Below are 25,846 nucleotides of genomic sequence, written 5' to 3' on the forward strand. Positions count from 1 at the left end.
AGCTCCTGAGTGCTCCCTTTCCCCCAAGGAGCAGCCATTTTGAAATGGTGTTTATATTCATTTAAACTTTTATGTTGTTAGCATAGCTACAGTCATGTTTTGACTTATGAAATCCTTCAGCAAAACACCCAATTAATTATTAACCTCTTTGGAAAACTTGCATCATGTTTAGTCTGTGTCTATCTGTCTATCTATCATCCATCCATCCATCCACCATCTGTCGATATACCTATCAATCACATCTCTGTCACTTACTGTCATTTTCCTGGTTGAATCTGTTACAGTCTGTCACATTTATTCCACGTTGACACTTGCGGTTCCTTTATGCAGTGCACAGTGCTCGCCAGTGTTCCACGTGCTCATCCTGTGTCCCGTTCTCCTTTACAGGCAGATTGGCACCGTGCAATCAGTTTGGGCAGCAGACCCTGAACACATGCTAAAGTTGATGTGTGTTCTCTGGTGCTGATGTGAGGGGTTTTGTTTGTACATCTGGGAGACTGGAGTCAGCGTTAGCTGGAATTTCTAAGTGATTTCTGCAGAAAGGACCCTTCTTGCAGCTGATATTAAATATGTAAGAGGAGAAAAGTATCTCTTGTGGTTTTTAGGCAAATGGGTGTTAGAAGTTAGCAGAGGAAGGCTATCAGCTCTGACTGATATGGCCCTTGCCTTGTTGTTGTTTGCAATAATATATATTATTGCAATATTTGCAGTGTTTGTTTCTTGGCTTTCAGCGTGAGAGAACAGCAATTATGCAACCTTGCCCTTTCCTCTTGTGCTTTCCCCTTGTGCACTCACATAGTTTGTTCTTTCCTGGACACACAGCTAAGCCTGGCTTTCCTGTTGTAGGACACACAGAGCCTACCCTGCTGAATATGGGCCACGTGTGCGCCAGCAGGAGAGCGGTTTCCATCCTCACGCTCTGTGTAAGGGTCACTGTGTCACATCCTTGCTGATTATTGATGTCAAAGTGTATTTTTGCTGATCCAAAATAATGTGTGTGCTGTGTACATTTGTGTATGGACATATGTTCATATGCATGTGGGGCACACATACATACAGGAGCCACTTGACACCAGGCATCTTTCTCTACCACTCTCCTCTACCTTATACACCAAGGCAGGAGCTCTCATGTGGTCTCAGCTTGATGATTCTGCTGGTCTGGGTAGCCAGCTTGCTCTGGGGATCCCCTGCCCTCATCTCTCAGGTGCTGACCATCACATGCACATACACACACACACATGCACACAGAGTTTTTATGTAGGCTCCGATGATCAAACTCTGGTCCTCACACTTGCACAGTAAACACTTTACCCCTGAGCTACCTTCCCAGCTATAAAATACACACACATACATTATATATATCATATATGCATACATATGTATGTGTTATAGATGTCATGTTATTTATATCATATATAACATATAATATTAATTTAATAAATGTTATAATTATGTAATATATGTATAATAAGATATAACATATATTATATGTAACTCACTCTGTAGACGATGCTAGCCTCAAACTCAGAGATCTGCCTATCTCTGCTTCCCAAGTCCTGGTATTAAAGGTGTGAGCTACCACCACCTGGCTTAAAATATATAATTTTTATAAATCTGATAGTAACTTGCATTTAACTTACAAAATACAAGTTCAAGTTTTATTTGCATTCTGGTGTGTGTGTGTGTGTGTGTGTGTGTGTGTGTGTGTGTGTTCTATCTCTAACATTTCTCAGGTATGTATATTTTTCCTTGATCAACTATCTAGTTGTAAACTTCATTCACTTTTTAAATGACAGATAGTGTTTTCTCTTCATGACTGATAGCAATCCCCAGCTATGGCCTGTTCTTTTTCTATTTCATATTCAGTAATGACTGTGGCCTTCTAAGTTAAGGCTCCCTCCGTGTTACCTTGTTCAGCTTCTTGGCAATGCATGCTCTAAGAAAGGGACCAGAAGGCTTTCACAGTGCCTCCTTCTCTTCGGTCCAGCCCAGGTGTCTGTAGTTGTCCTGTGGTGAAGGCTAGACCCTGTGGTAAAGGCTAGACGAACTACCATCCAAACTTAGTCAGATACAGAGACTGAAGGTCACAGCCACCATGATCTCTGCTCATCTCCTGAGCCTCTCTGGAGAGTAGAAGCCCCAGGGCAGCCCAGTGTTCTCAGAGCTGCGTCCTAACGCTGGGGGTGAAGAGGATCTTCTCACTGAACCTGGAGCTCCCTCTTCAGCTAGGCTGACCAGCGAGCAAGCTTCAGGGATCCTCCTGTCTCTGCCTCCCAGTGCTAGGATTGCAGGTGTGAGCATCATGCCTGGCTCCTCACGGGTCAGCCCCTCATGCTCACCCCAGGCACTTGGCTGGCTGAGCCACCCCCACCCCCTGCATTTATATACTTCTGTAAACCTTGTTTACTAAAATGATGAGAACAATATGAAAACTATTTTTAAATATCGTACAAAGCAATAATTACATCAACTGCATTTTATTTGAAAACAAACATAAAGTCTATAGTATGTATGAAGCGTGGGAGATACAGAACACCCGGGCATCAGAATCTTAACTAATAATCAAATCACGTCAACTTGATTTTATCACATTTTGCTCAGGTTTATGAATTCTTATGCCCATGCTCCTCCAACATCCATAGTTTTGTAGCACGTTGCGGAGTCTTTCATGATACTGCATCACAGTTTGGTAACCCAGTTTCCTGATTTCAAACCTGTTTCTCTTTTTGCTGTGTTTGTGTGAACCTGTGGAAGCTGCTCTTGGCACCTGCAGACGCCGCTCCACACATCTTTTCTTGTAGGTGCCCTTTGGTCTCTGGCTGTTCTCTGAAGGACTCTAGGATTAAAAACTTCAATCCCAGCCTGGATGTGTTTTTGCCTTTTAGGTAATGTTACGTTTTCTTGCAGAATCACATGTATTTATTCTGCCCCCCCCCCCCTACCAGTGATGAACGCCACCTTCCACACCAGCTGACCAATGTCCTGCCCTCTTGTGTGAAACCCTCTCACTACATAGAAAAAGGTGTGGGAGCCCTGGAGACATAGCTCAGTCACTAAGGGGATGTGAGCTGGAGCCCTGGACCCCATGTTAAGAACAGAAAGTCAGACATAGTGGTGTGCATTCATAATTCCAGTATTGGGGAGGCAGAGACAGGAGGACACCTGGGACTCACAGATCAGTCAACTTACCCTTCTGTGCAAACTTTCAGCCCGAGGAACCCTGTCACAAAATACAAAATAGACAGCAATTGAGGAAGTCACCCTCTGCTCTTCACCCCCGCCCCCAACACACACAAAGACAGGAAAATGCTTTGTTTTAGGAGAGCTAAGTATTTTGAGGGTTTTAGATGTTGTCTTCTGGTTTCCTTAAAAGTTTCTATTTGAGATGACTGGACACATGGTTTCTGAAGCTGAGACTACTGTTATTATTGAAGGCACATTGAATACTGTGTTCTCCCAGCAAAGACGGTTTAACCTTGAAAGCCAGATAGCAACTCTGTACGAAATACTGTGTTCCTATCTCTCATCCTGCCACAGCCATCTGATGATGAGAGAGGGACTCAAATACTCAACAGCTGAGGGTGCAGCTTTAAAGTGCCAAGCAGGAAAGGAAAGCTCTCCAGCCTTGGCCTCCTCGGGTGGTGATTCACTGAGGCGATAGAAAGCAGCCTGAGTGCTGGTGATATCGTTCTAAATCCACTGCTGCTGCCTCATTAATGTTTTAGCCAGCGGTTTGTAAAGGATCCCGTGGAGAGCACCAGTGGGCTTGCATTAACAGCAGCAGGGCGGGGTGTTTATTTACACCGGAGTGCTGTCTGGGTGGCTGCAGATGCGTGTGCCTTGTGATTGCTGGTGTTTAAAACGCTATCATTGTCTGCCAGACCCAGGTTTAGCCCTGAACTCTGATTGTATAAGCACAAGTTACAACATGACACACGTCCACCGCAGCCTCTCCATCCAATCTGTCTGAATACAACACAGTATAGTGTTGTCTTCCTAAAACCAAATATGCAGGTAGCCAGTGCCACCGAGAGCCAATAGATATGCAGATAGCTAGTGCCCCTGAGAGCCAATAGATATGCAGGCAAACAGTGCCCCTGAGAGCCAGTGGATATGCCGGGTAGCCAGTGCCCATGAGAACTGATGATTATAGTCTGAGGACTAACATGACTTCTTTCAAGGGACAAAAGCCACTGAATGTGTTGGGGCTACCCAGGTGTATCTCTTCTTGACCAAATCTGCTAAACACATTTTTATATGCTTGCTAAAATACATGTAAAATAGAGCTTGCCTCTCTGGCCTTCTCCCAGCACATGGTTCAGCAGTGTTGGGTGTGTTCACAGCACAGGTCGGGGGTCACCCACCATCTACAGAAACATGTCAGCACACCAGGCTGCCCTCTGCCCAGGTTAGACAATCACTGCATGTCCCTTCCTTTCCCAGCCACGGGCAGCCACCCTTCTGTGATTTCTCTCTCTCTCTCTCTCTCTCTCTCTCTCTCTCTCTCTCTCTCTCTCTCTCTGAATTCTGACAACTTTAAGCACCTCACAGATGTGGAATCATGCTTTTTTTAAAAAAAAAAAAAATTCCATTTATGCTTGAACTAAGTTACAGTTTTGTAAGAAGCCCATCATTCAAATAGATATAGAGAAACGTATCAAGTCACTCCAGTGGGAACACGATATTTATATAGGGAACCCTTGGATGCTTCTAGTGAGAACATAAGTGAGCATAGCCTTATGTGGAAGCGGGGAGAGAAGGAGGGACACAGACAGACAGACAAGGCCTTAGAGATACGAGTGTGTCAGTTAACTATACATAGAGGAGACTCTGTGTGTGTGTGTGTGTGTGTGTGTGTGTGTATGTGTGTATCAAATGCCTGTCATTAAGAATGCTAGCTAATATGACATAGAAAAAATTCCCCAGAGTGGACAGGCTAAAACGACAGACAAGTGTTCCTGTCTCTCAGAAGCCCTCAGCTGTGAGAGCCCTTGTTTTGGCCCTCAGGATTTGGAGAGACATGAATGCTGGTGGCCAGCTGGCTCTCTCCTCTTTATTCAGACAGGATCCCAATCCAGGGGATGGAGCCACCCACTCATCCATGGGACAGAGCCACCCACATGTAGGACCAGTCTTTGCATTTTACTTAGCACAGTCTAAACCTCCCACTCAGATATGCCCAGAGGTCTGTCTCCAGGGTGATCAAGCTGAAGATAATGTTAGCCGTCACAGCATGGGGCCAGACACAGGAGGAGATGGCAGCTCATTAGCTAACTGGGGCAGCAGCCGGTGCCAGGAGGTGGCAGGCTGTGTTAGTCCTGTCCACCTTCTTCTGTTACCTGTCCTGATTGTGAGCTTTCTCTATAGAGGATGAAGCACACCACGTGGTGACTGGGCATGATGCTTCAGGATGTTGCTTCAGCGGTTTCATTGCTGCCTGCCCCAGACACTGCAGAGTTCTAGACGACCTTCATCTCAGGTGGACAGGCCTTTCTTCACCCCCACACCTCCCACATCAGCGCCTGCAGAACAGGCACCCCCCACTACAGCAGGCAGGTTATCCTGTGCTCCAGAGAGCAGAGCCTGGTTTTGTTGATGTGACACCTGGGTTGTCGGAGACATGGCGGGGTGGGACTTCCATTACGCTGTGGTCTGGTTTCCCCCAGGAAGGTGAGCTGTACTCAGAGACCTCAAAATGGATCCCTGCTGCAGACCACTGCTTTGTTCACGTCTTACCTCATTTTCTTGTACCTCGGATCTCCAACCCAGGAGTGGAAGGCAAGCAATATAAACTCTTAGGAAGGGAAGGGGCAAGAGGCCTGAATCTTAACAGTGACTCTTCAACCCAGAAAGAAGGGCGGAATGGACCGAATCTTCCATTGATGTTTCTCCGTAGACAAATGTGGATGTGAAGTGTCCTATACAGCAAGGGACCTTTTAGGACAGTGGTTCTCAACCTGTGGGTCGCGACCCCCCATAGAGGTCAAATGTCAGATGTTTACAATTCATAACAGGAACAACATCGCGGTTAGGAAGTAGAGATAGTTTTATAGCTGAGGGTCACCACAACATGAAGAACTGTATGAAAGGGTCATAGCATTAGGGATATTGAGAGCCACTAGTGTAGGAGATGACATTATCCCCATTCAAGCTTTCTAGGACTTGATGGTAAAAATAATTCCTTTAGCTACACTGGCACCACGAGACTTGAGGCAGGACTCTGAGGCACACAGAATGTTAATGACGCCTCAGGAGCTGCAATGCTTCTGGCCTGGACGTTCCCTTCCTAGAACATCAATTGTATTTAATGTGGAGAACAGGTTGTTCCAACTCTGTGTCACGGACATTCATTTCCTGTTTGGATGTGTGGGTCTATTTCTGAGTCCGCTGTTTTGCTCCCAGGGTCTGTTTGCTGAGGTTTGTGACAGCGTCATATCAATAGTAGACATATTAATATCAAGGGAGTGATGTCAAGGTCCAGCTTTTGTTCTCTTCCAAAACTGCCTTGACAGCCCCAGGTCTCTGCATTTCTCATTTCCAAGTACACTTTAGCTTATCTTCTGGAACAAAAACCAGCCTGTTGGGGGTTGCAGATCACTGTAGGGAGGGCAGACACCTCAGAGACATCAGAGGAGGAGCTGACCAGAACTGTGAACAATGGCTGCTGGTGCACAGAGGGTGTGCCAGAGACAGCTGTTCCGTGTGTGGCTCACTTACATGCAGACGCTTTTTTTTTTTTTTTAATGAGAAAAGGACTGGGATGGGGTCGAAGTCAGTGGATCGGAGCTCTTGCTGCACAGTGTGAGGGTTTGAGTTCGAATCCATGTAACTGCTGGGTGTGGCTGTGCCTGCCTGCAAACAATCCCAGTAATGTGATGCAGAAACAGAAGGGATATTGGAGTTGCTGGCTCTCAGCCTGGCTCAAGGTTCAGAAAGAAAGCCTGCCTTAGGGGACAGAGGTGGAGGGTGATAGAGAAGGACACCCAGTGACCTTCTCTACATCCATGTGCATGCACAGGATGTGCCCCTATACATACATGTGCTCATACGCCTTATACACATATATCAGACTCACATACACACAGAACATTTAATGAGAACAGATATAGAAATGAATGGAGAGCTGGGTGGTGGTGGCTCACGCCTTTAATCCCAGCACTTGGGAGGCAGAGGCAGGCGGATTTCTGAGTTCGAGGCCAGCCTGGTCTACAGAGTGAGTTCCAGGACAGCCAGGGCTACACAGAGAAACCCTGTCTCAAAAAAACAAAAACAAAAACAAAAAAAAAAAAAAAAAAAAAAAAAAAAGAAAGAAAAAAAAAAAAAAAAGAAATGAATGAAAGAAATGAATAGAGAGAGATGTATGGACTTGTCAGGCCGGGACAGTGGGGAGGGCTTGGTTAACGGGTATGAATTCTCGGTTATAAGATAAATTATGAAGTCTGAAATTCACTTTGGTGAGATTAACAATAATAATGTATATTATACTTGATTTTTAAAGAGGGTATATAATAAGCATTATCACCAAAAATTTAAAAAATAATAATAAAGGCAACTATGTGAGATACAGAATTGATTCCTAATGTATATGAGGGTCAGGTCATCTATATATATTTTAAATATATACAGTTTTATTCACCAGTTATACTTTAATAAAGCTAAAAAAAACTGAGAGGAGGGGGACATATATTCAACATTCATGGTTCTCTCAAAAGGGCTCATAGAGCCTGAACTTAAAACAGGACACGGGGGCTGGGGTTAAAAGCGTGTACTTCTCTTACAGAGGGCCTCTGCTCAGTCTCTAGCACCAAAGGCAGCTCAGTGACACCCTCTTCTGGCCTCTGCAGGAACTGCATGCGCGCGCGCACACACACAAACACAGAGAGTCTCTAACCTGTGACTAGAGAGATGATTCTATAGTTATAAGATCATTGACTGTTCTTCCACAGAACCCAAGTTTGATTCCCCCAACACCACTGCCTGTGACTCCAGAGTCAGGGGATCTGACTGATCCCTTCTTCTGACCTCTGAGGGTTTCTACACACATGTAATGCACTTAATGCACACTCAGGCAAATATACAATAAATTAAAATGAACTTTTAAAAAGAGGATGAGAGCAAAGGTTTGCCTCCCCAGCATAAGAAAGAACTAGCCAGTGTCTCATACCTGCCTCATGTTGGGAGGGCAGCCTTTAAACATGTATAAATCCTCAGGGCTTCTGCAAAGCAAAGGAAGCGATGGACAGGGTGAGTGGTCACTTAGGTCCTTGAGTGACCTAATTTGGAGGAAGTAGGGCCCAGCATGAAGGCTGTGGGGTTCAGCAGGGGCAAATACGAAAGGTGATGCTGAGTCCATTCTGGACCACATAAAGCTTTCAGGATCAAGGCTGAACAGCAGAGAACACTTTTCAGTTTCTCCTCTGGGAAGAGGAGCGAGAGCCCTGTATGTGGGCTACATCCCTTACACCATGAAAGCTTTCCTGCCATAAGGATGCCCAGCAGGCCTGCCTTGGGTGTGAATTGCTCTCAGAATGGTCATAAAAGGAACAAAGATTCCTTCCTGTGTGTAATTCAGAGACTGCACTAACATGGGGCACTTAGAAACCTGTGGGTAAGGAAAGCACTGGAGAGCAATCCATGGTGGGTACAAAAAACCTAAAGGGGACTGTGCTTGACTATAGGATACATGAGGGTGTCCTGTGACACTAACCTTGGGGAGACATGAAGAAATGTTTATTCGTCCCAGATAGAAAATTAAACTAACAGACCAAAGTATAAATACCACTAAGTACAGTTTGGTGAGCTCATGTGTTTTCTGGGAAAATATACTTACAGGAATATGGTGAGGGATTACTTAGAGGAACAGAAATGACTCCATGACAGCTGCATCACCAAACTCCACCCCAACACAGGGGCAGCTCACAAAGCTGGGAGCCTGGACCACACTACATATCCTGCAAGCATCTCTGCTGATTGACAACAGTCCTTTCCAGGTGGCTCAGTTGATCTGGGCCTCTCCCAGGTAGCTCTCTACACTTCTCCCAGTGACTGGGTGACTCTTGGCCTTTTTACTGTTTACTCTTGAAGGAGGAGGGGCCTAGTGAATCTGATTAGTTTCAGTGACTTCCTGAAGCTATTTTGAGTTGTTTTCTTCCTGCCTGAATGAGCTGCCTACAAAAGGAGGGGCCTAGTGAATCTGGTCAGTTTCGGTGACTTCCTGAAGCTATTTTGAGTTGTTTCCTTCCTGCCTGAATGCTCCAGTTTCTATGGAGGGGGTGTCTCACCTCCCCTAGAACATCCTGTTGTCCCTCCTCCCTGTAAACCCTGTCTGTATTAAAGTACTTCACTCTAAGACTAGAGGAACTGTTATACAAGAGAGGATATGAGGAAATTAGCAACAGAGCTTTTAATTTATTCTCAAGAGTTGTTCCAGGGACCACCATATCCCCAGCATCCAGAACCTTAGTTTCATTCAAATGAAACCACACATAAACAGCTGTATCCCAGGGCCCTGTGTCCCCAGGGTGCTGGGTACAAGCTGGAGAGGGGGCCTTTTTCTTTAGCCTCCAAGATGGGATATCCTCTGAGACATCCAAACGTGGACTTGTAGGCTCAAGAAATGTAAAAGCCCCCTTATGAACTGCATCACTTTAAAGGTTTTTTTTTTTTTTTTAAAGTATGTGTATATGTTATGTATAGGAGGCTAAAGGTGTCCAGAAGAAGCCATTAGATCCCTTGGAGCTTGTAAGGGAAGGAATCTGCACGGACACACCAAGACCAAGTTCTGCAGCACAAAGATTTATTTGCCCCAGAGGGATAAAAGGCAGGGGATAAATAACAAAACAGGAGATAGAGACGTGGGAGAAGAGAAAAGAAGACAGGGAGAGGAGGGAAGGACTATTTGCTCCAGGGGGGACAAAAGACTGCCTCTGGGCAGAGAGGAGACAGACCTGTAGCCTATAGCCTGTAGGCAAATGGCAGTTTATAAAAAGAAAGAGGGAACCCCCTCCCCCAACTAGGATGAACAGGTTTGTTTTGATTGAGCATGTTAACAAGGTGAGCCCAAAGGGGCTTCTGATCCCTGGACTTCAATACTTTGGTAGTTGGATCTTGGTGGGGGATGGTGACCAAATAAGAATGATGGACCTTAGTGGCTCGCTTTAGCAATGTAATCTAACAGTTTAGCAAGGCAGAGAAGATGGGGAAAGGGCAAGGCCTGCCAGAGCCATGTTTGCCATGCTCAGCTCGGGCCTACTAGAGCCCTTCAGAGCTGGAGTTACAGGCATTTATTAGCCACCCAGTGTAGGTGATCTTTAGACTCTGGCTCAAGAAATTGTCTCTCAGCAGTCTCCATAATCAAGCAAATCGGAGACTTGAGACTTTGGGAGTGAGTTCATAACCCTAATGCTCTTGCATATCAGTGCCAAAGGAAGAAGCTCTGCCAGGTGTTGCTGCAGCGTTAACTGCCTTGGAGACAGCTTGTGTGAGAGGAATTGCCTCGAGTTACTCAAAATAATTGTTCATAGACTCCTGTTTTCTTCTTTAAAAGTACAGGCAGGCCTGAGGCCAGGGTGTGTGTGACTGTGTGAGAACCCTGCCAATCTATTTGAACTTAAAAACTTTGAGAGCCATCACACCCTCACGGTGTGCACCAAGGGAATTCATACAGGCATCTTACTGGAGTGGTCATTTTGTTTTGGACCTTGGAGGAGTGTCTGAAGTAGTAAGTGTGTTGTGTATTATTTCTGAGTGCTAAAAAACAGGGCACTCAAAAATTTTATCAAGGAAATTCAGCATATTTGGGGGTGTTTTTCCTTACTTCTTTCTGTCTTACTATGACACTGTGCAGAGTCCCTGACTCATAGGGCCTCCTGGGAAGGGCGGTGGGGGTCAGAGGGCTCTGGGCCAGTCCTCAGGCCTCTGGCTGTGGGTCCCTAGGAGCTAGGAAGATTCTCAAGTGACTTGGACCAACACCTTTGAAAACCTTCATCTGAATGATAGAAGAAATGCAGATTATTTGTAAAGGTTTGTGAAAACGCTGGATGGGGGAGTGACCTGCACAGGTCTGGAGCTGAGGTCTATCTAGAGGGACGTTGGACCAGCCCCAGGTGAGCTTACCTGGGGACATGAGGACAGCTGAGGACATGAGGTTCCACCACACAGCCTTCCCCATCTTCTGCCTCCATTCTGCAAAGCTAGAAGACCAGCAAGAATGTGACACTGGACAGAGGCAGCCACATTTTGAAAAGATGAACCTTCCTTCTCCAGGTAAAATGACAGCTGTACGGAAAGCTCTGGGCGTTCCAAGCTGTGGTTTGGCAGAGCTCCTGCAGTTTGGCAAAGCCCCTGTTTACCGTTTGGATGAAGAAACCACCCCCCCCAAAGCCTGCCTCCCACTTCTTACCCTCTAGATCAGCTCAATTTTAGTATCATCTGTAGACCTGCCAAGAACCCAGGGGGTGGGGGGAAAGAAAGCTCGTCTGTTGCCATGGAGGCTCCCAGCTTCTTAAGGCCCAGGGCTGGAATTGCTGACTTTGTAAGTGAAACCCTCCACCACCCTGGAAGAAGCAGAGGAATGACGACTTTTCTAAATTACCTGTAATGTTATTGAGAGCTAGCTCTGCTGAGCACTGCTCTGAGTGAGCGGACACTGTACTCCTCTTACAGATGAGGAAAATGGGGGGAGAGATGGGGTGCCTGGTCCAAGCCTCACCACTCCAAAGCAGAAGAGCCTGGATCTCTGTCGGATCTCTAAGTGTTCTGGCTCCATTCTCAAGGGTGGTCTTCTTCTGAGAACTTGTTTTCTAAAGAGCTCAAAAGGGGCTGGCAAGCTAATGAGGTGGCTCAAAGCACCTGGCCATGCAAGCCTGGTGATGTGAGATCCATCCTGTTAGAAAGGAGAACAGATGCTGGTTCAGCGCTGGTCAATGGTTTAAGTTTTGGTGAGAAAACAGACAGTTATCTTTCCAAGCAGTTAACGCAGAGCTTCTCTTGGGAGATATTTTTGATTATGTGCAGATGGAGCTGTTCTTTCTCTTCAAAATCCTCAAGTTCTGCTTCAAAGAGAATGCCAAAAAAAAAAGTGACCCCCATGTACCCCCTACATGCATGTCTGTGACCCCCCCATCATGCACCCCCTACATGCATGTCCGTAACACACATTCCATGCACCCCCTACATGCATGTCCATAACACACATACCATGCACCCCCTACATGCATGTCCGTGACCACGTTCACTCTAAAGGTGGTGTTTGGAAGCAAAGGTGCACAATTTCCATCCTGAAGGAAGCATCTTGCAAGGTGGCCACACAGTCCCAAGACCCAAGAGGGTCTCTGTGGGCCACATCTGCCAAGGCCTGGACAGCGGACGCTAGCTCTGTGGGCTCTGCCTAGATGGCAGCAGGGCATTTGAATTCCTCCACTGATGCCCAGGTGACAAGAGTAGACAGTGACTTTGGGAACTTGGAAGAATTCAACCCAAGAGAATTAGAAACCCTCGTGCTCCATCCGGTCCAGTCCCCCAAGAGTGCAGGACTGATTTGCAGTGTAAATGACCAGCTCCTTTCCAGGGTTGCTGTCCATTCTTCAAGTAAAGCAGTAGCAATGGCCTATTCTGAGATTTACGGTTGAGTATAAATACACTGGCTTCACATTTTATGGGAAGAACTTTATGTCCTTCCCCCCCCCCTTTTTTTTTTGCCTCGGCCTTTGAATTTGCATCCAGATGAGGTGACGTGCACCTTTTCAGAGTTTTTCTTTATGCCCTGCATGTGTGAGAGAGCCAGTTTCTAAGGCGACACACGTGTTCTGGATTCTTTATATTTTGCAAATCCTTTGCCTAACGCAGTACAGTCCACGGGATTGTGATCTTTCGGATTTTTCTGTGGATGTGTGAGGATGTGCTCAATGGTCTCACAGAGGATCTTAGTTCAGTTCCCAGCACCCATGTCAAACTCCCCACCACCACCTCTAACTCCAGCTCCAGGGAAAACTGGTGTCCTTCTTCTGGCCTCTGTAGGCACTGCACCCACAGGTGCATAAATAAAAACAAACATTTGATAACTAAAACTTAAATAATTAAAGTTACAAAAGTTTGTAAAATCTAGGCAGACATTGACTGGTAACCATTTTAGACACAAAGATTTCAAAGTGCATGGAAGCAAAGTGACTTCTGTGGTCCCAGAGATATCAAGGGGTGGGGCTATGTCCATCACTTGGCTCCCTGTATATTAGTGTTTGAGTCAAACCTGGTCACACTTGAGCTTCTCTTTACCCGGGAGGTGTACACAGAAAAGACTCTCCAAAGCTGTCTTCCAGATTTACCTTCCTCAGCCCTCTTTTCCTCTTGCCATCCGATCTGAGTTTGTGATTGATATAAGTCTTGTCAGTGTGGCTGAGGAAGCACACAGACAGGACCATATCCAGGATTGTTCCAAACCCACGCATCTTGAATTTGCAAAGCAAGAGAGATGGAAAAATAAAATAAGTGTGAAAATCCATGTGAATTTTCTCCACAAAGCTTTATCAAACCCAGAGGCTTTAAGTGAGCTTCGGTGGCTCTCTCCCCGCTGCTCGTGCGCGGTGGGCTTTTCCTGGCTGGCTTGTCTAAGATTTCATAGCTCTGCAACACCTCCCTCTGGAAGCCAGTTATAGAAACTGGCAATGCTGTGTGCCAGTCAGTCCTTCACTCTGAATTACCCTGTGCACAGAGCCCTGTATCTCATCTCAAAAAAGGATGCCTGGGTTACCGTCTTTCTTTGGGCCTTTCTAGCCAGGAGCACAGAGAGGAGAGATTTGGGGTCTCTACCACCTACCTCCTGCCATTTGATTCTTTTTCAAGATACTCAGGTCTCATCTGGGCCCAAGAGTTTGACAGAAAGAACATCTCTGGCTCTGGTAACCTTAACAGTTAAATTTCACAAGTCAATGTTGATCTGTTATTTACTATAATTCTTTATCAGAGGCTGCCTGTTTGTTGCTGTGTCTTTCTGTCAAAACAGGTAATTTTTGTCCCGTCTTGTGCATGGGTTTTCAGTTCGTGTTTTGTGTATCTGTAGATAGATTGAAAGGTGAACTGTCAGATACCTTTTGAACTACTGTTTCCACTTCAGAGAAGACAGGAATGGGCGGGGCACCATACCTTTCCTCTGCTGATGCAGCAAATCAGTGCTGAGCACATAGCAATACCTGCCTTTCGCTTTCCTCACCTCTGATGCTGTACCTGGCAGGGGGACGTCCCTTGTGTGTTCAAGGATGTTGACTTAATGCAAACTAACCCTACACATATGTCCTAGAACAGCAACTGCCAAGACACCTATGTTCCAGGGCGTTTTGTGCTTGAGATCAACCACACTAGAATGGTGCATCCCTGTCCTAGCAGGGTTCCTCAGGACCTGGGACCTGAAGCTGAGTGCAGAATTCCCCAGGTTTTCTGCCTACTGATTTTTTTTTTTAATTTTAATGCTTATTTTATACAAAGCAATAAGTTTCTTCGTGGCATTTTCATTATGTATATTTTGTATTTATGTATTTTTATTTATGTATATGAATGTTTTCCTGGTTGTATATGTGTGTGTCATATATAGGTGTAGTATCTGTAGAGGCCAAAGGAAGATCCTTGGCGCCATATCTCCTGGAGCTGAAGTTACAGGTGGTTGTGAGCTGCCTGGTGTGGATCCGAGGAACCGAGCCTCGAGTTCCTTGCAAGATAGCAAGAACTTTTAACAGAGGAGTCGTCTCTCCAACCCCTCAAATATCTCTTCAGAATTGATGGCTTTTGCCTCCGTTATGATAAATATAAATTAAACTTACATTGCTGTACCGATGTTCAAAGATTAACAAAGATGGAAAGGTGAAACAGTGTACAACAGAGACATTGGCAAGTTGCTAACAGGCCATAAATGGGGATAGCACACATGACTGAAATTTCCCATCACCTGTAAATGGTGGGTAAATCTTTCAGACCATTTGTCTGTGCCTAGGAATTTATCCTACAAATACATTCACTTATATCCAGTCGGTCAGGTAAGAAGCCATTCTTGAAGCATTGTGATAGGAAATTAGAATAATCCAGATTCCAATGATAGGGCACAGGATAAATAAGTTGTAGAATGGTCATCGAGTGATGGTCTCATGAACCCGGACAAAAGAGCAAGGAGCATGCTTACTGTGGTGTCTAGGGTAGGTTCTTAGGAGCCCTGCGATGCAGAGTGGTCACTTCTGCAGAGCCAGTGTCTCGTGTGTCCTTAAAGGAATTGATCACATTGCTCGCTGTCTTTGTTACTGGTCTATTGCTGTGAAGAGTCACCATGATCAAATCAACTTATGAAAGGAAGTGTTCAATTGGGGGCTGGCTTACAGTTTCAGGGGTTAGTCCACAGTCAGCAGGGCGAGAAGCATGGCAGCGGGCAGGCAGGCAGGCACTGGAGCAGTAACTGAATGAGAGCTTACCTCTTATCGGAGAGGTAGAGAGCAAGACTGTGGGCTTTGATGTTTCAAAAGTGACTCACCTGCAACAAGGCCTTGGACGGTTCCACTAACTGGGAACCAAACATTCAAATTACATGAGCCTGTGAGGGCCATTTTTCATCCAAACCGTAGCCTCAGATGGAAACTGGAGGGACAGTGGCCAGGAATGAATGGAAGACATGAAGCTCAAATCCCGTGTTATGCATTGCTTGAGGGGTTTGGAGAGATGGCTAAATTTACAAAGCACGTGTCATTCATGATGACTTGAGTTTGAAAGCCCCAGCACCCACATAAAAAGCTGGGTACAGTGCCTGTACCTGTAATACCAGTTCTGGGGAGGTAGATCCCCCAGGTCCAGCTCTGGGGAAGTAGAAAAGGCAGATCCCCAGTCTTAGCCAGCCACTCTAGCTTAATGGTAAGCTCTAGGTTTACTGGGACTCCCTGTGTCAAAAATTATGTGGGAGCAAGTGATGAAGACAACCAGAACTGAATCCTGGTCTGTATGCCCGCACGCGCATGCACGCGTACACACACACACACACACACACACACACACACCTTATTTATTTATTAAAATTACAAGACAAAAAGAGAGATGGGCTCTGCCAATGGCCAGTGATAGCCCTTGATTTGACAAACAGTTCCTGTCTCTGCTTTGTATTTTTCTTTGAACTCAAAGGACCTTACTTGGGGGCAGGCAGGTGACAGACAATCAGTACGTGGCAGATATTAGCTCACCACAACCCCAGCACCCTTGACCTAAGCATCTCACTATGGATGCACAGTATGGTCCGCAGGATAGCTGTAACTGTTCGCTTTCTGGAGCAGCCTCTGTTTCCTCGATTGCACAGGTACAGTGAGAGCATTGACTAATAAGAGCAGCCAGTCACGCCCACTTCCTCCAGCAGCCAGGCAGAACCTCCTTGTAAGTAGAAACACCTCATTCCGTAGTTTACTGTTGTGTTAGGTAAGTTTGGATGGCGGAAGCAAGAAAAGAAGTGCTCACACTTAATACAAATCTGTAGATTCTCAGGGCAAACCAGGGACCACAGGGAACCAGTGCTACCCCTCCCCCTCCATGTCCTTAGACCACAGGGTGCCATTGACAATGCAGCTCCTCCATGTCCCTGGAGAGGAGCTGAGAGGAAGATGTGATCATTTGTATTCTGTGTATTCTGAAGATAAAGGTGTGAGGCGTAGGAGGAGAAACCAGGGTTGTCAAGGCCACACGGAGGGAGAGTGCGTGTGCTGGCTGCTTTCGCTAGCGACCTCTGCAGATTATACTCATTAGTGGGAGGCTGCACGCTCTCCCAGATGAGCCACCCTGGCTCAAGAGTACAAATTGGCTGCAGCTAAACCGAGAGCAGCCGATTTCCAGATCCATGTGACTCAATCCGGTTACTTCTGGCGAAGGAAGAGTGAATAGTGAATGCTGGGTCTGCTTTATAAGCAAGGGGACAGAAGAGAGGCCGTCCACGGATGGTGGACGCCCTCCTTCCAAAGCCGGGGAGGTTGTGCAGGCTTGACAGCTGCCAGGTTTAATTAAATCAAACTCTGTGAGCCATATTGAACAAGTGAGTCAGCCCGAGGGTGGAGCCCAGAGCCACACAGAGTGTGTGATGGATGGAAACGATCAAGGCAGAGATGGGCCAGTGTCTCAAGTCCACACAGGCCTGCTTGGGAGCCTAAGAACATGGTGAGGAAGACTTTGAAGATGATGTCCTGATGTGCCCAAGCCAGGTGACAGCAACCAGGTAAGTCCTAGAAATCGAAAGGTCCTGGGCACATGCTTTTTTTTTTTTTTTTTTTTTTTGTCTTGAAACAGGTGCACAAACTATGGTGTGTTGTAGGTTTGCCTAACAAGTCAAGACTCCAGATTCCTCCAAGGCTCCTCGTTCACTGTACTCCAGCCCTGTGGGTTTCTGGAAATTTCTAAGAGTACGAGTGTTTACCAGAAAACTACTGCAATAACAAAAACATGGACTCTGGGCATCTTTTAAAATTTTTATTTTTTAATTATGTGTATGTATGGGATCGGGTGGTGTACATAGGTACACATGCAACTGACATCGGAAGAGGGCACCAGATCCCTGGAGCTGGGGTCACTGGTGGGTGTGAGAGGGACAGCCAAAGTAGGTGCTAGGAACTCACTTCTGATTCCTCTGCAAAATCTGTACCAGCAGGTGGCGCTGGGCCATCTCTTTAGCTCTAGCACTTTTTATATTTTTGGGGGGGGGTTTTGTTTTTGTTTTTTTTTGTTTTGTTTTGTTTTTTCGAGACAGGGTTTCTCTGTATAGCCCTGGCTGTCCTGGAACTCACTCTGTAGACCAGGCTGGCCTCAAACTCAGGAATCCGCCTGCCTCTGCCTCCCAAGTGCTGGGATTAAAGGTGTGCACCACCACCGCCCGGCTCTAGCACTTTTTATAAATTGACTTATTCAGACTTTGCTTCTAGCTCACTTGTAAAAATACTTTATTATTATTATTATTAGTTCATATGTGTGCACACATGTATGTACCACTGTCCACAGGTAGAGATGAAAGAATAATTTTCAGGAGTGACCATGTGGGCTACAGGGGTCAATCTCAGCCCCCTCTTCTTCTCTTTTAATTGACATAATGATACATTTATGTAGAGAATCAGAGTGGTGATTTAATATTCAATATCTAGTAGCCATTTATTAAATATTTATTAAATATTATTAGTGATTTAATATTCAATATCTAATAGCTTGCTGTCTCCTTAAACATTTACTCTTCTTTGGTGTTAAGATGCTTCAAACTCATCCCTTCTGGTTCTTTATAAAGGGCATAATGAGTTGCCGTGACGTACAGACTGACTGAGCCATAGGTAGTCAGAGCTTGCTACTCCAGAGGAGCTGGGCCTGTTCTGCAAGCTGTCTTCTCCCCACCCCCACCCCCACCCCCACCCCACACTCTTAACCTCCAGTCACCTCTGTTCTCTCTGCACCTATGAAACCAAATTTCGCTTTCACGCGAGTGGGAGCCCCCAGTATTTGTCTTCCTGTGTGTGGCTTAGGCCAGGAGGTGTCGTCCTCAGCTTGGTTGCTATTGCTACTAATGACCAGTTTTCATCTTTATGACTGAGTAATATTCAATTTTGTGCGAATTCTCAAATTTCTTTATGGATTCATCCACTGATTGATATCTCCTTTGATTCCAAGTCGCGACTTCAGTGAACATGGCATGCAGGCGTCTTTTGAATCTCTGATTGTAACCCTCTAGAAGAACGCCATGGGATTTCTGCACCATGCAGTGGTTCTGTTTTGGATCTTTGAGGGAGTTGCATCCTCTGCCCTAAAGCATCTATGTTAACTTACATTTTTCTTGTTTAAGAATCTGTAAGAATCCCCTTCTCTGAATCTCCTCTGCATTTTTATCTTTTTGCTTAATTTAATTTGTTATTATTGTGAGTGGGCGGGTGCGGGTTACAATATGCACCAGGAGGCCAGAGAGCAACTTTGTGAGATTGGTTCTCTCCTCCAATCAAGTGGGTTCCGGAGGCTGGACTCGGACCCTCATGGTTGGCAGCAAGCTCCTTTACCCACTGAACCATCCTACCAGGCCAGCATTTATTATTATACTCACTGTAACCTGGGTAAAAGTATTTCCAACCGTGACTCTGGTTTGTATTCCCTTGCCTGTGAGTGCTGTTGGGAGCTCTTTCATATACTAATCAGGCATTGTTATAAAAAGCTTCTTTTGAAAAATCAAACAATTTACCCATTTTTGCTTATGTTTTTTGTTGATGATGATGGTGACGATTCCTGTATGCTCTGGGTCTGAACGCCTCGTTGGGTGAACAGTTTATAGCTGTTTCCTCCCACCAGGGAGTCTCTCCTTGCCGACTGTTGTTACCTTGGCTGTGTATCAGTGTCTTAGTTTAACCCCATGGGTCTATTTTTGCCTTTATTGTGTGCGTTTTGTGGATCTAATTTTACAAACTCTTTGCCTTCGTTCCGCTGTCTCGAAATGGCTCCTCTATTTTTTCGTATGTTTACTGTTTCAGGTTGTACCCTTAGGTGTATGATGGGGTATCATGGGCTGAGAGATGAGGGTTTCCTTCCAGTCTCCCGTTTATGGATGCCCAACCCTGTCCTTTCTCTGGCATGCGTGTCCGATGCCTTCATTAGAGATGGTTGGCTACAGGGAACATGTGGGTCTGATTCTGGGTTCTCTGTTCTAGTCCATTGATCTGCGCCTTGCATTTTATCTTTAGGCTACAGTTACTTTGGAGTATCTGTGTCTCTCCCAATGTCTCATAGCTGGTGGGCCCTGAAAAGTGGCCTACCAGGCACATAGCTGGCTATCTATCCCCAGGCACATAGCTGGCTATTCTCAGGCACATAATTGGTTATCCCCAGGCACATAACTGGTTATCCCCAAGCACATAACTGGCTATCCCCAGGCACATAACTGGTTATTCCCAGGCACATAACTGGCTTTTCCAAGGCACATAACTGGCTGGAGTTCTGAATGCCATCATCCTGCTGTTTACAGGGTACCACACCAGCTGTTCTAGGCAGTCCCTCCCTTCCAGAGGGCATATTTGTTGCTTTTAGAAATTATATTATACTTTATGTGCATATGAAGGATACATTTGAGACCCAACACTCATGTCTCAGTGCACGTGAGGACATGATCAGTCTGATATCTCTCTCTGGTTCCGACTGTGGATACAAGGTGTCCAGCTGCCTTTAACTCCTGTGACCATGCCTCCCCTGACATCCTGGTCCTGCACTGACTGATCTCTCTCTCTCTCTCTCTCTCTCTCTCTCTCTCTCTCTCTCTCTCTCTCTCTCTCTCTCTCCTGACTGTGGATACAAAGTGTCCAGCTGCCTTTAATTCCCATGGCTACGCCTCCCCTGCCATCATAGTCTGTACCCTTGCACTGTGAGCCAAAATCGGTCCTTATTTCCTGAAGTGGATTTTGTCAGGAATAGTATCACACAGCTGGAGGAGTTTGCTTTTGTTGGGCTTTGGATATAACCGCAGTCCGTGGGTCAGTCTCCAGTGTTCTTGCTTGTAGCCATAAGTTTCCTTCCCTTGTTGCTCTTTGTCAGCTCCCACTTCTTCACCTTAGCAAGCTAGGTCACATGAATAGCCATTGTCACCTGTCAACCGAGCATGACACTTCAAGCCTCCAAGCCGCATATGTCTGCAGATTCACAGTGACAAACTCAGGGGTCCCCGAGTGCAAGCTGTTCTTTCCCATCTTGAGTCTGTGTCTCTCCCTCGACTTCTCAGAATAGATTGCTCTGACGTGGTCCCTCAGAGCATTTCTGTCATCAGACTGTAGGAATCTTCCTTCGCAAACACACGAGTGACAGGTACACCCAAGTGACAGGCTCTGAGTCAACCCCTGGGCTCTTCAGGAGCTGCCAATCTATTTCTAGCTCACTAAGCCTCAAAGTGTGGTCTCTCTCACCTGGAAGTGTTCAAAGCCACATTCTCAAGCCTCCCTCAGACCTGCTGAGGTAAAGGAGCTTAGGAGGGGCCCAGCAAGTGGAAATCAGCCAGCCCTGGGGTAGTCGGGTAGATTGCCTTTCATAACTACCAAATGCTAAGAAACACATTAATCATTAGGATGCAATGTAAGGAGCCTGACATGTGGTGTATGCTTGTAATCCTAGCACTCGGGAGGTGGAGGCAGGAGGATCTCAAGTTCAAGGCCAGCCTGAGCTACACAGTAAGACGTTGTTTCAAAAAAAAAAAAAAAAAAAAAAAGTAAAAAAGACAATGTAATACTTGAATGTTGCTTTCTTGTCCAGACTGGTTTTTTTTTTTTTTTTTTTTTTTAGCATTTATTCAATGATTATATCCACAGCCTTTAAAAGAGTGAGAAGGCGCTTTAGCTATAATGGGTTGGATGCTGATAAGTGGTAAATTCTAAAAGTCACCCAGAACTGAGTATTGTGATAATTCATGCCCAGCATTACATCAGCCATCATTAAAAACCTGATGAGTACTGATTTTTCCCCTTGTTAAGGCTTGTAGTGATTTGAATAAAAATGGTTCACATAGGCTCATCTATTCAGTGCTTAGTCCCCAGATGGTAAACTGTTTGAGAAGGATTAGGAGGTGTGGGGCGGATGTGGCCTTGGTGGAGTAGGTGTGTCACTGGGGGGTGGGCTTTGAGGTTTCAAAACCCCATGCCAGGCCCAGTGTCTGTCTGTCTGTCTGTATCTGTCTGCCTGTCTATGCCTGTTGCCTGTAGGTTAAGATGTAAAGCTCTCAGCTGCTTCTCTGTCTGTTCCCCACCATAACGATCATGGACTAACTCTCTAAAACTTCAGGCAAACACGGAAGTGAAATGCTTTCTTCTATAAGTGGCCTTGGTCCTGGTGGCTCCTCACAGCCATTAGAGTGGTGGCTGTGACTGGGCTCAGGAGAAGATTTTGTTGCTGTTTAGGTTTTGGTTTGTGTTTTGGGAGGTTCGTCGTGTCATTAACCTTTGAGTTTCTTGCAGGACACCATATTGAGGGGGTCCTTCCAAAATAGGGTTGAGTGGGCGTGGCTGTCTCTGGAGCCTCTTTCTCCTCAATTCTGAGCAGGCAATTGTGTGAACCAATATCGGCAGGCGACAGGCCCAGCCAGGGAGTTCTGGGCTCCTCAGGCTTCTGCTGGCAGAAGGCAGAGACAGACGGTGGCTAGGAGGGGAACCTGTGTCTGCACACCAGCATCCCAGGCTGATGCAGATTCTGGGCTCTGGGGCTTCAATGATCAGTCAAAGGCCTAATAGCTGGCTCTTACCAGTGTCTCTATAAGAGAAAACAACTTGTTTTTTTCCCCCTCTTTCCCTCTAATTCTTTAGAAGAAAAAAAAAAAAACCTTATCATTTTCTGGTTCTTACTATCTATATCCAAAGCCTATAATTGGTTCGTCAGCGCATTAGGCCAGACACGTGCCTCATAAAATGTGGCTCTATATTCGCTGACATCTCCATTAAGTCAGTAGCTAGCTCTTGGTCACACTGATAAAGAAGGACAAAAGGCAGCCCAATGCTAGTCTCATTCTTGGGGTACAGAAGGACGTCTTCATCAGTGCACAGCCATCCCCAGAAATGTTTCCTTGCTCTTCCAGGGACAAATACTTCACAGGCCTGCAGACTTCAGTCTCCATTCAGTTCAGCTTGCTTCTGCTTTCTTAGCTGTGTGTCATAGGAGCAGCCTTGAGTCCAGATGTGGGTTAGCCCGGCATTCTTTAATTTTATCAGAGAAGTAATGTCAGTTGAATACCACCGTCACAGGTCATTTGAGAACCTGGCTGATTGTAAAGACTTGATGTCATTTTCTTATAACTCTTGGACCTGCATTTGAGAGTTTGGTTTCAATTATCATATTCATCTTTATAGCCGTGTGTTACCAAGTCTGGTTCATTTTCCTTAGAAAATGGGATGAGGTGAGTTACTGGCTCTGTCTTTTATGGTTAAAGTTTAAAACAGGATTATCGCTCTACTTTTCAAAATGCCCAGTAAAGTTTGCTAGGTCCCTGGTCACCAAGCTTTGATGTCCTATGGAGAATTTTGCTTAAACACAAATTTTAACCCAGCAAGGCTGAGGGGTTAGTGGGTGGCTGGGGTTGTGCTTCCACACTACGCCTCTAGGTGGCGATCGTGCTGTTGGTCACCTGGGAAGCAGTGAGCGCAACAGAACTGGATTTGAGCTAAGCTTACCTTACAGGCTACACTTTCCTACCAGACCCCTAGGAGGCGCTCGTGCTGCTGGCCCCAGGACCAGCCACGGAGCAGGGAAATCCATGGGGGCTTGGCCCACCAAAGGTCTCTCTCTCCCAGAGCAGAATTCTTTGCAGGCCTCCTCAAAGCTGAGCAGTTTAGATCCAGTCAACCCAGGTCAGTCTGGCATTCCTAGGTGAGGTTATAATGAGATTCTAATTCTTTCAGTGCTGTTCTTGAGCTTGAATTAGGATTCTAGTCTGTCTTGGAATGAAAAGATACAATGTTTTCCAGCAGCCGTGCCGTGCAAACAGAGATTAGAAAAGTGCTCAGGCAACCAGCTCACTGAAGGGCTTGCAGGGTGTTGCTAAGTAGTGGGTTTTTTAAGGGAAACATCATGGTTATTTTACTGTTTTCTTCTGATTCTTTGCTTCGTGGGGCTTCCTATTGCTTCAGCTCTGAGCTGCGCAAAAGGATAAACTTGCAATAAGACCTTCACAGGAGCCTCTGTGGGTCAGACTTCAAGGCAGTCACCCAAGAGTGGTGTCCACACTCGGGCCTCATGTTAGTTTGTTCTTCGGTTGAACTTGGATTTTTTTTTCTTTTCCTTTTCTTTTGGAAATCTTTATATTCTTCTTTTTCTGAATTTCCCAAAGAGAGTGTGTATTTTTACATTCACAGTAAGAAACGTTACAAAAGCTATGTAACTCACCAAACATGAAGGAAACTCCCACTGTCTACACCGACCATGGCTGCCTTGTTCATGGGGAAATAGCCTTCCCATGGTGCTTCATGCTGATGACTGAAAAGAGACTGGAGCCTTTTGCAGGCTCATTGGTTCTTTTTATTTCTCCAAGCTGGATTAAAAGTGCTGGTAATACAGTTAGAGTACAACTATAAAAGCCTATTGCTAAACAGATGTTTCCGTGAGTTAGCCTTTCTGCATTAATAAACCACAGAGAATTTAGTGGCTTAAACTAGCAAGCATCCACTGGCTCACTGGGTAGAATCAGATGGGTCCTGCTTCTCACCCAGGGGCCCTTGGGTATGTCTGGCCAGCTGGTGGCTGATAACCCCGTTCTCCTCTCGGGGTTTGGCTCGCCAAAGGTCTCTACCCCAGAGCAGGCCGGCTTGGCTCCACACACATGGTGACAGATATCAGGATCCCCAAAGCATCCAAAGTTTCTGGAGGCTGAGGCACAAATACCACCTCCTCGAGGAGGGGGCTGCCAAGGGTTATAGCTACAGTCTAACTTTTGCTTGTCTGACAGGCTTCTGAGGACGCAGTCTCTGGAGTGGTTCTACAACAACGTGAAGAGTCGCTTCAAGCGCTTCGGCAGTGCCAAGGTCCTGAAGAACCTGTACAGAAAACACCGTCTGGAGAGTGGTGCCTGCTTTGACATCCTAGGTATCACAGTGCCCACTGTTCTAGGAGGGGTTAGTGGCTGGGGGTAAGAGGAGAAAGAAGGCCTGGCTTGCAGGTCCTCTTCTCTGGGGTACATACTCTTCATAGAGACAGAAAACCTTGTTTAAATAGTAGGTTCTGGAAAGAGAGTAGGTGGCAGGTTTTAACTTAGGGTTTTGTTTTGGTGTGTGCAGGTGTCTATGAATGCATGTGTGTATGGGTGTACATGTATGTGTGTGCACTTGAATGGGAAAGCCAGAGGTCAGCTTCCAGTGTCAAGACTTGTCTACCTTGCTTTTGAGACAGGGCCTTTCACAGGCCTAGAACTCACCAAATAGACTAGAACAGCTGGCAATGAAGACCCAGGGGCGCACCTGTCTCTGCCCCTCCATTATCTCTCCCAACCGCCAGTGTTGGGATTAAAGGCATATGTGACCATACTCAGCTTTTTATGATGGGAATTAAAGTATCTCTCCAGCCCCAACTTAGGGGCTCTGAACAGTCTTACTGGACTAGACTCGTTGAGAGCTTGGAAAACCAAACTATTTCAGCAAATCATAGATGTTTTAATTATGGGTTCTTCTAATATAAATCATCTCTGTGTGCTGATGCATGCAAGTATGTGCATGCATCTATCTATGCACGTGTGTGAAGCCCAGAGGACAGCATGGTGTTCCCTGCCCTATCACTGTCTCATTCCCTTGATACAGAGTCTCCCACTGACCCAGAACTGGTCTGCAGCCAGCAAGACCCACCAATCCTCCTGTCTCCACTGCCCACAGCACTGGAGTTGCAAGCATATGTGAGGCCACATCTGGCTTTTTACACTGGTTCTGGGGATTTGAACTCAGATCCTCATGCTTCTGACCACTGAGCAACCTGCCCATCCCCTAGAAAAAACTCGTAACTATCACACCTTGATGACAAACCACTGGAGAGTCGTTTCCATGTGGAGATGAGAGACCAGATCTATATCCTGAGAAGTGTACATACCCACTTACTAGTATTCTGAGTTCTACTTCCCAGACTCGGAATCCAGAGTCCTAGCAAAGTCACAAGAATGTCATTGTCCTCCTGGAAAGCCCGAAGGGCAAACTTCCCCTACCAGCTTCACAGGAAGGTGTTTAGCTGAGGAAACCAACAGCCATTTGAGATCAAATATGGTGGCTTACCTCCCTTCCTTCTCAGATTGCATCTCGGGGACACTTCTGCGGTAGAGAAAGGGGACAGTTAAACCATTAGTTCAAGGCAACTGTTTGTGTATCTGCTACGCCCCATG

At 46.0% G+C, this 25,846-nt stretch overlaps 1 protein-coding gene across 8 annotated transcripts in view; it reads left to right on the top strand.

Moving 5' to 3' along the window:
- Positions 1-25,846, top strand: part of Myrip (myosin VIIA and Rab interacting protein) — a 177,135-nt gene that overhangs the window by 98,151 nt on the left and 53,138 nt on the right. For 7 of the 8 annotated variants that reach the window (XM_076917359.1, XM_034483845.2, XM_076917361.1 and 4 more), the window contains one exon: positions 24,434-24,570. In XM_076917359.1, coding sequence (XP_076773474.1) covers positions 24,434-24,570 — 137 coding nt within the window. Of the gene's footprint in view, positions 1-17,074; positions 17,222-24,433; positions 24,571-25,846 lie in introns of those variants that run through there. The other variant, XM_076917365.1, reaches the window with a different exon arrangement.

This window comes from Arvicanthis niloticus, chromosome 21 (assembly GCF_011762505.2).
Source record: "Arvicanthis niloticus isolate mArvNil1 chromosome 21, mArvNil1.pat.X, whole genome shotgun sequence".
In the NCBI taxonomy this organism is placed as follows: Eukaryota; Metazoa; Chordata; class Mammalia; order Rodentia; family Muridae; genus Arvicanthis; species Arvicanthis niloticus.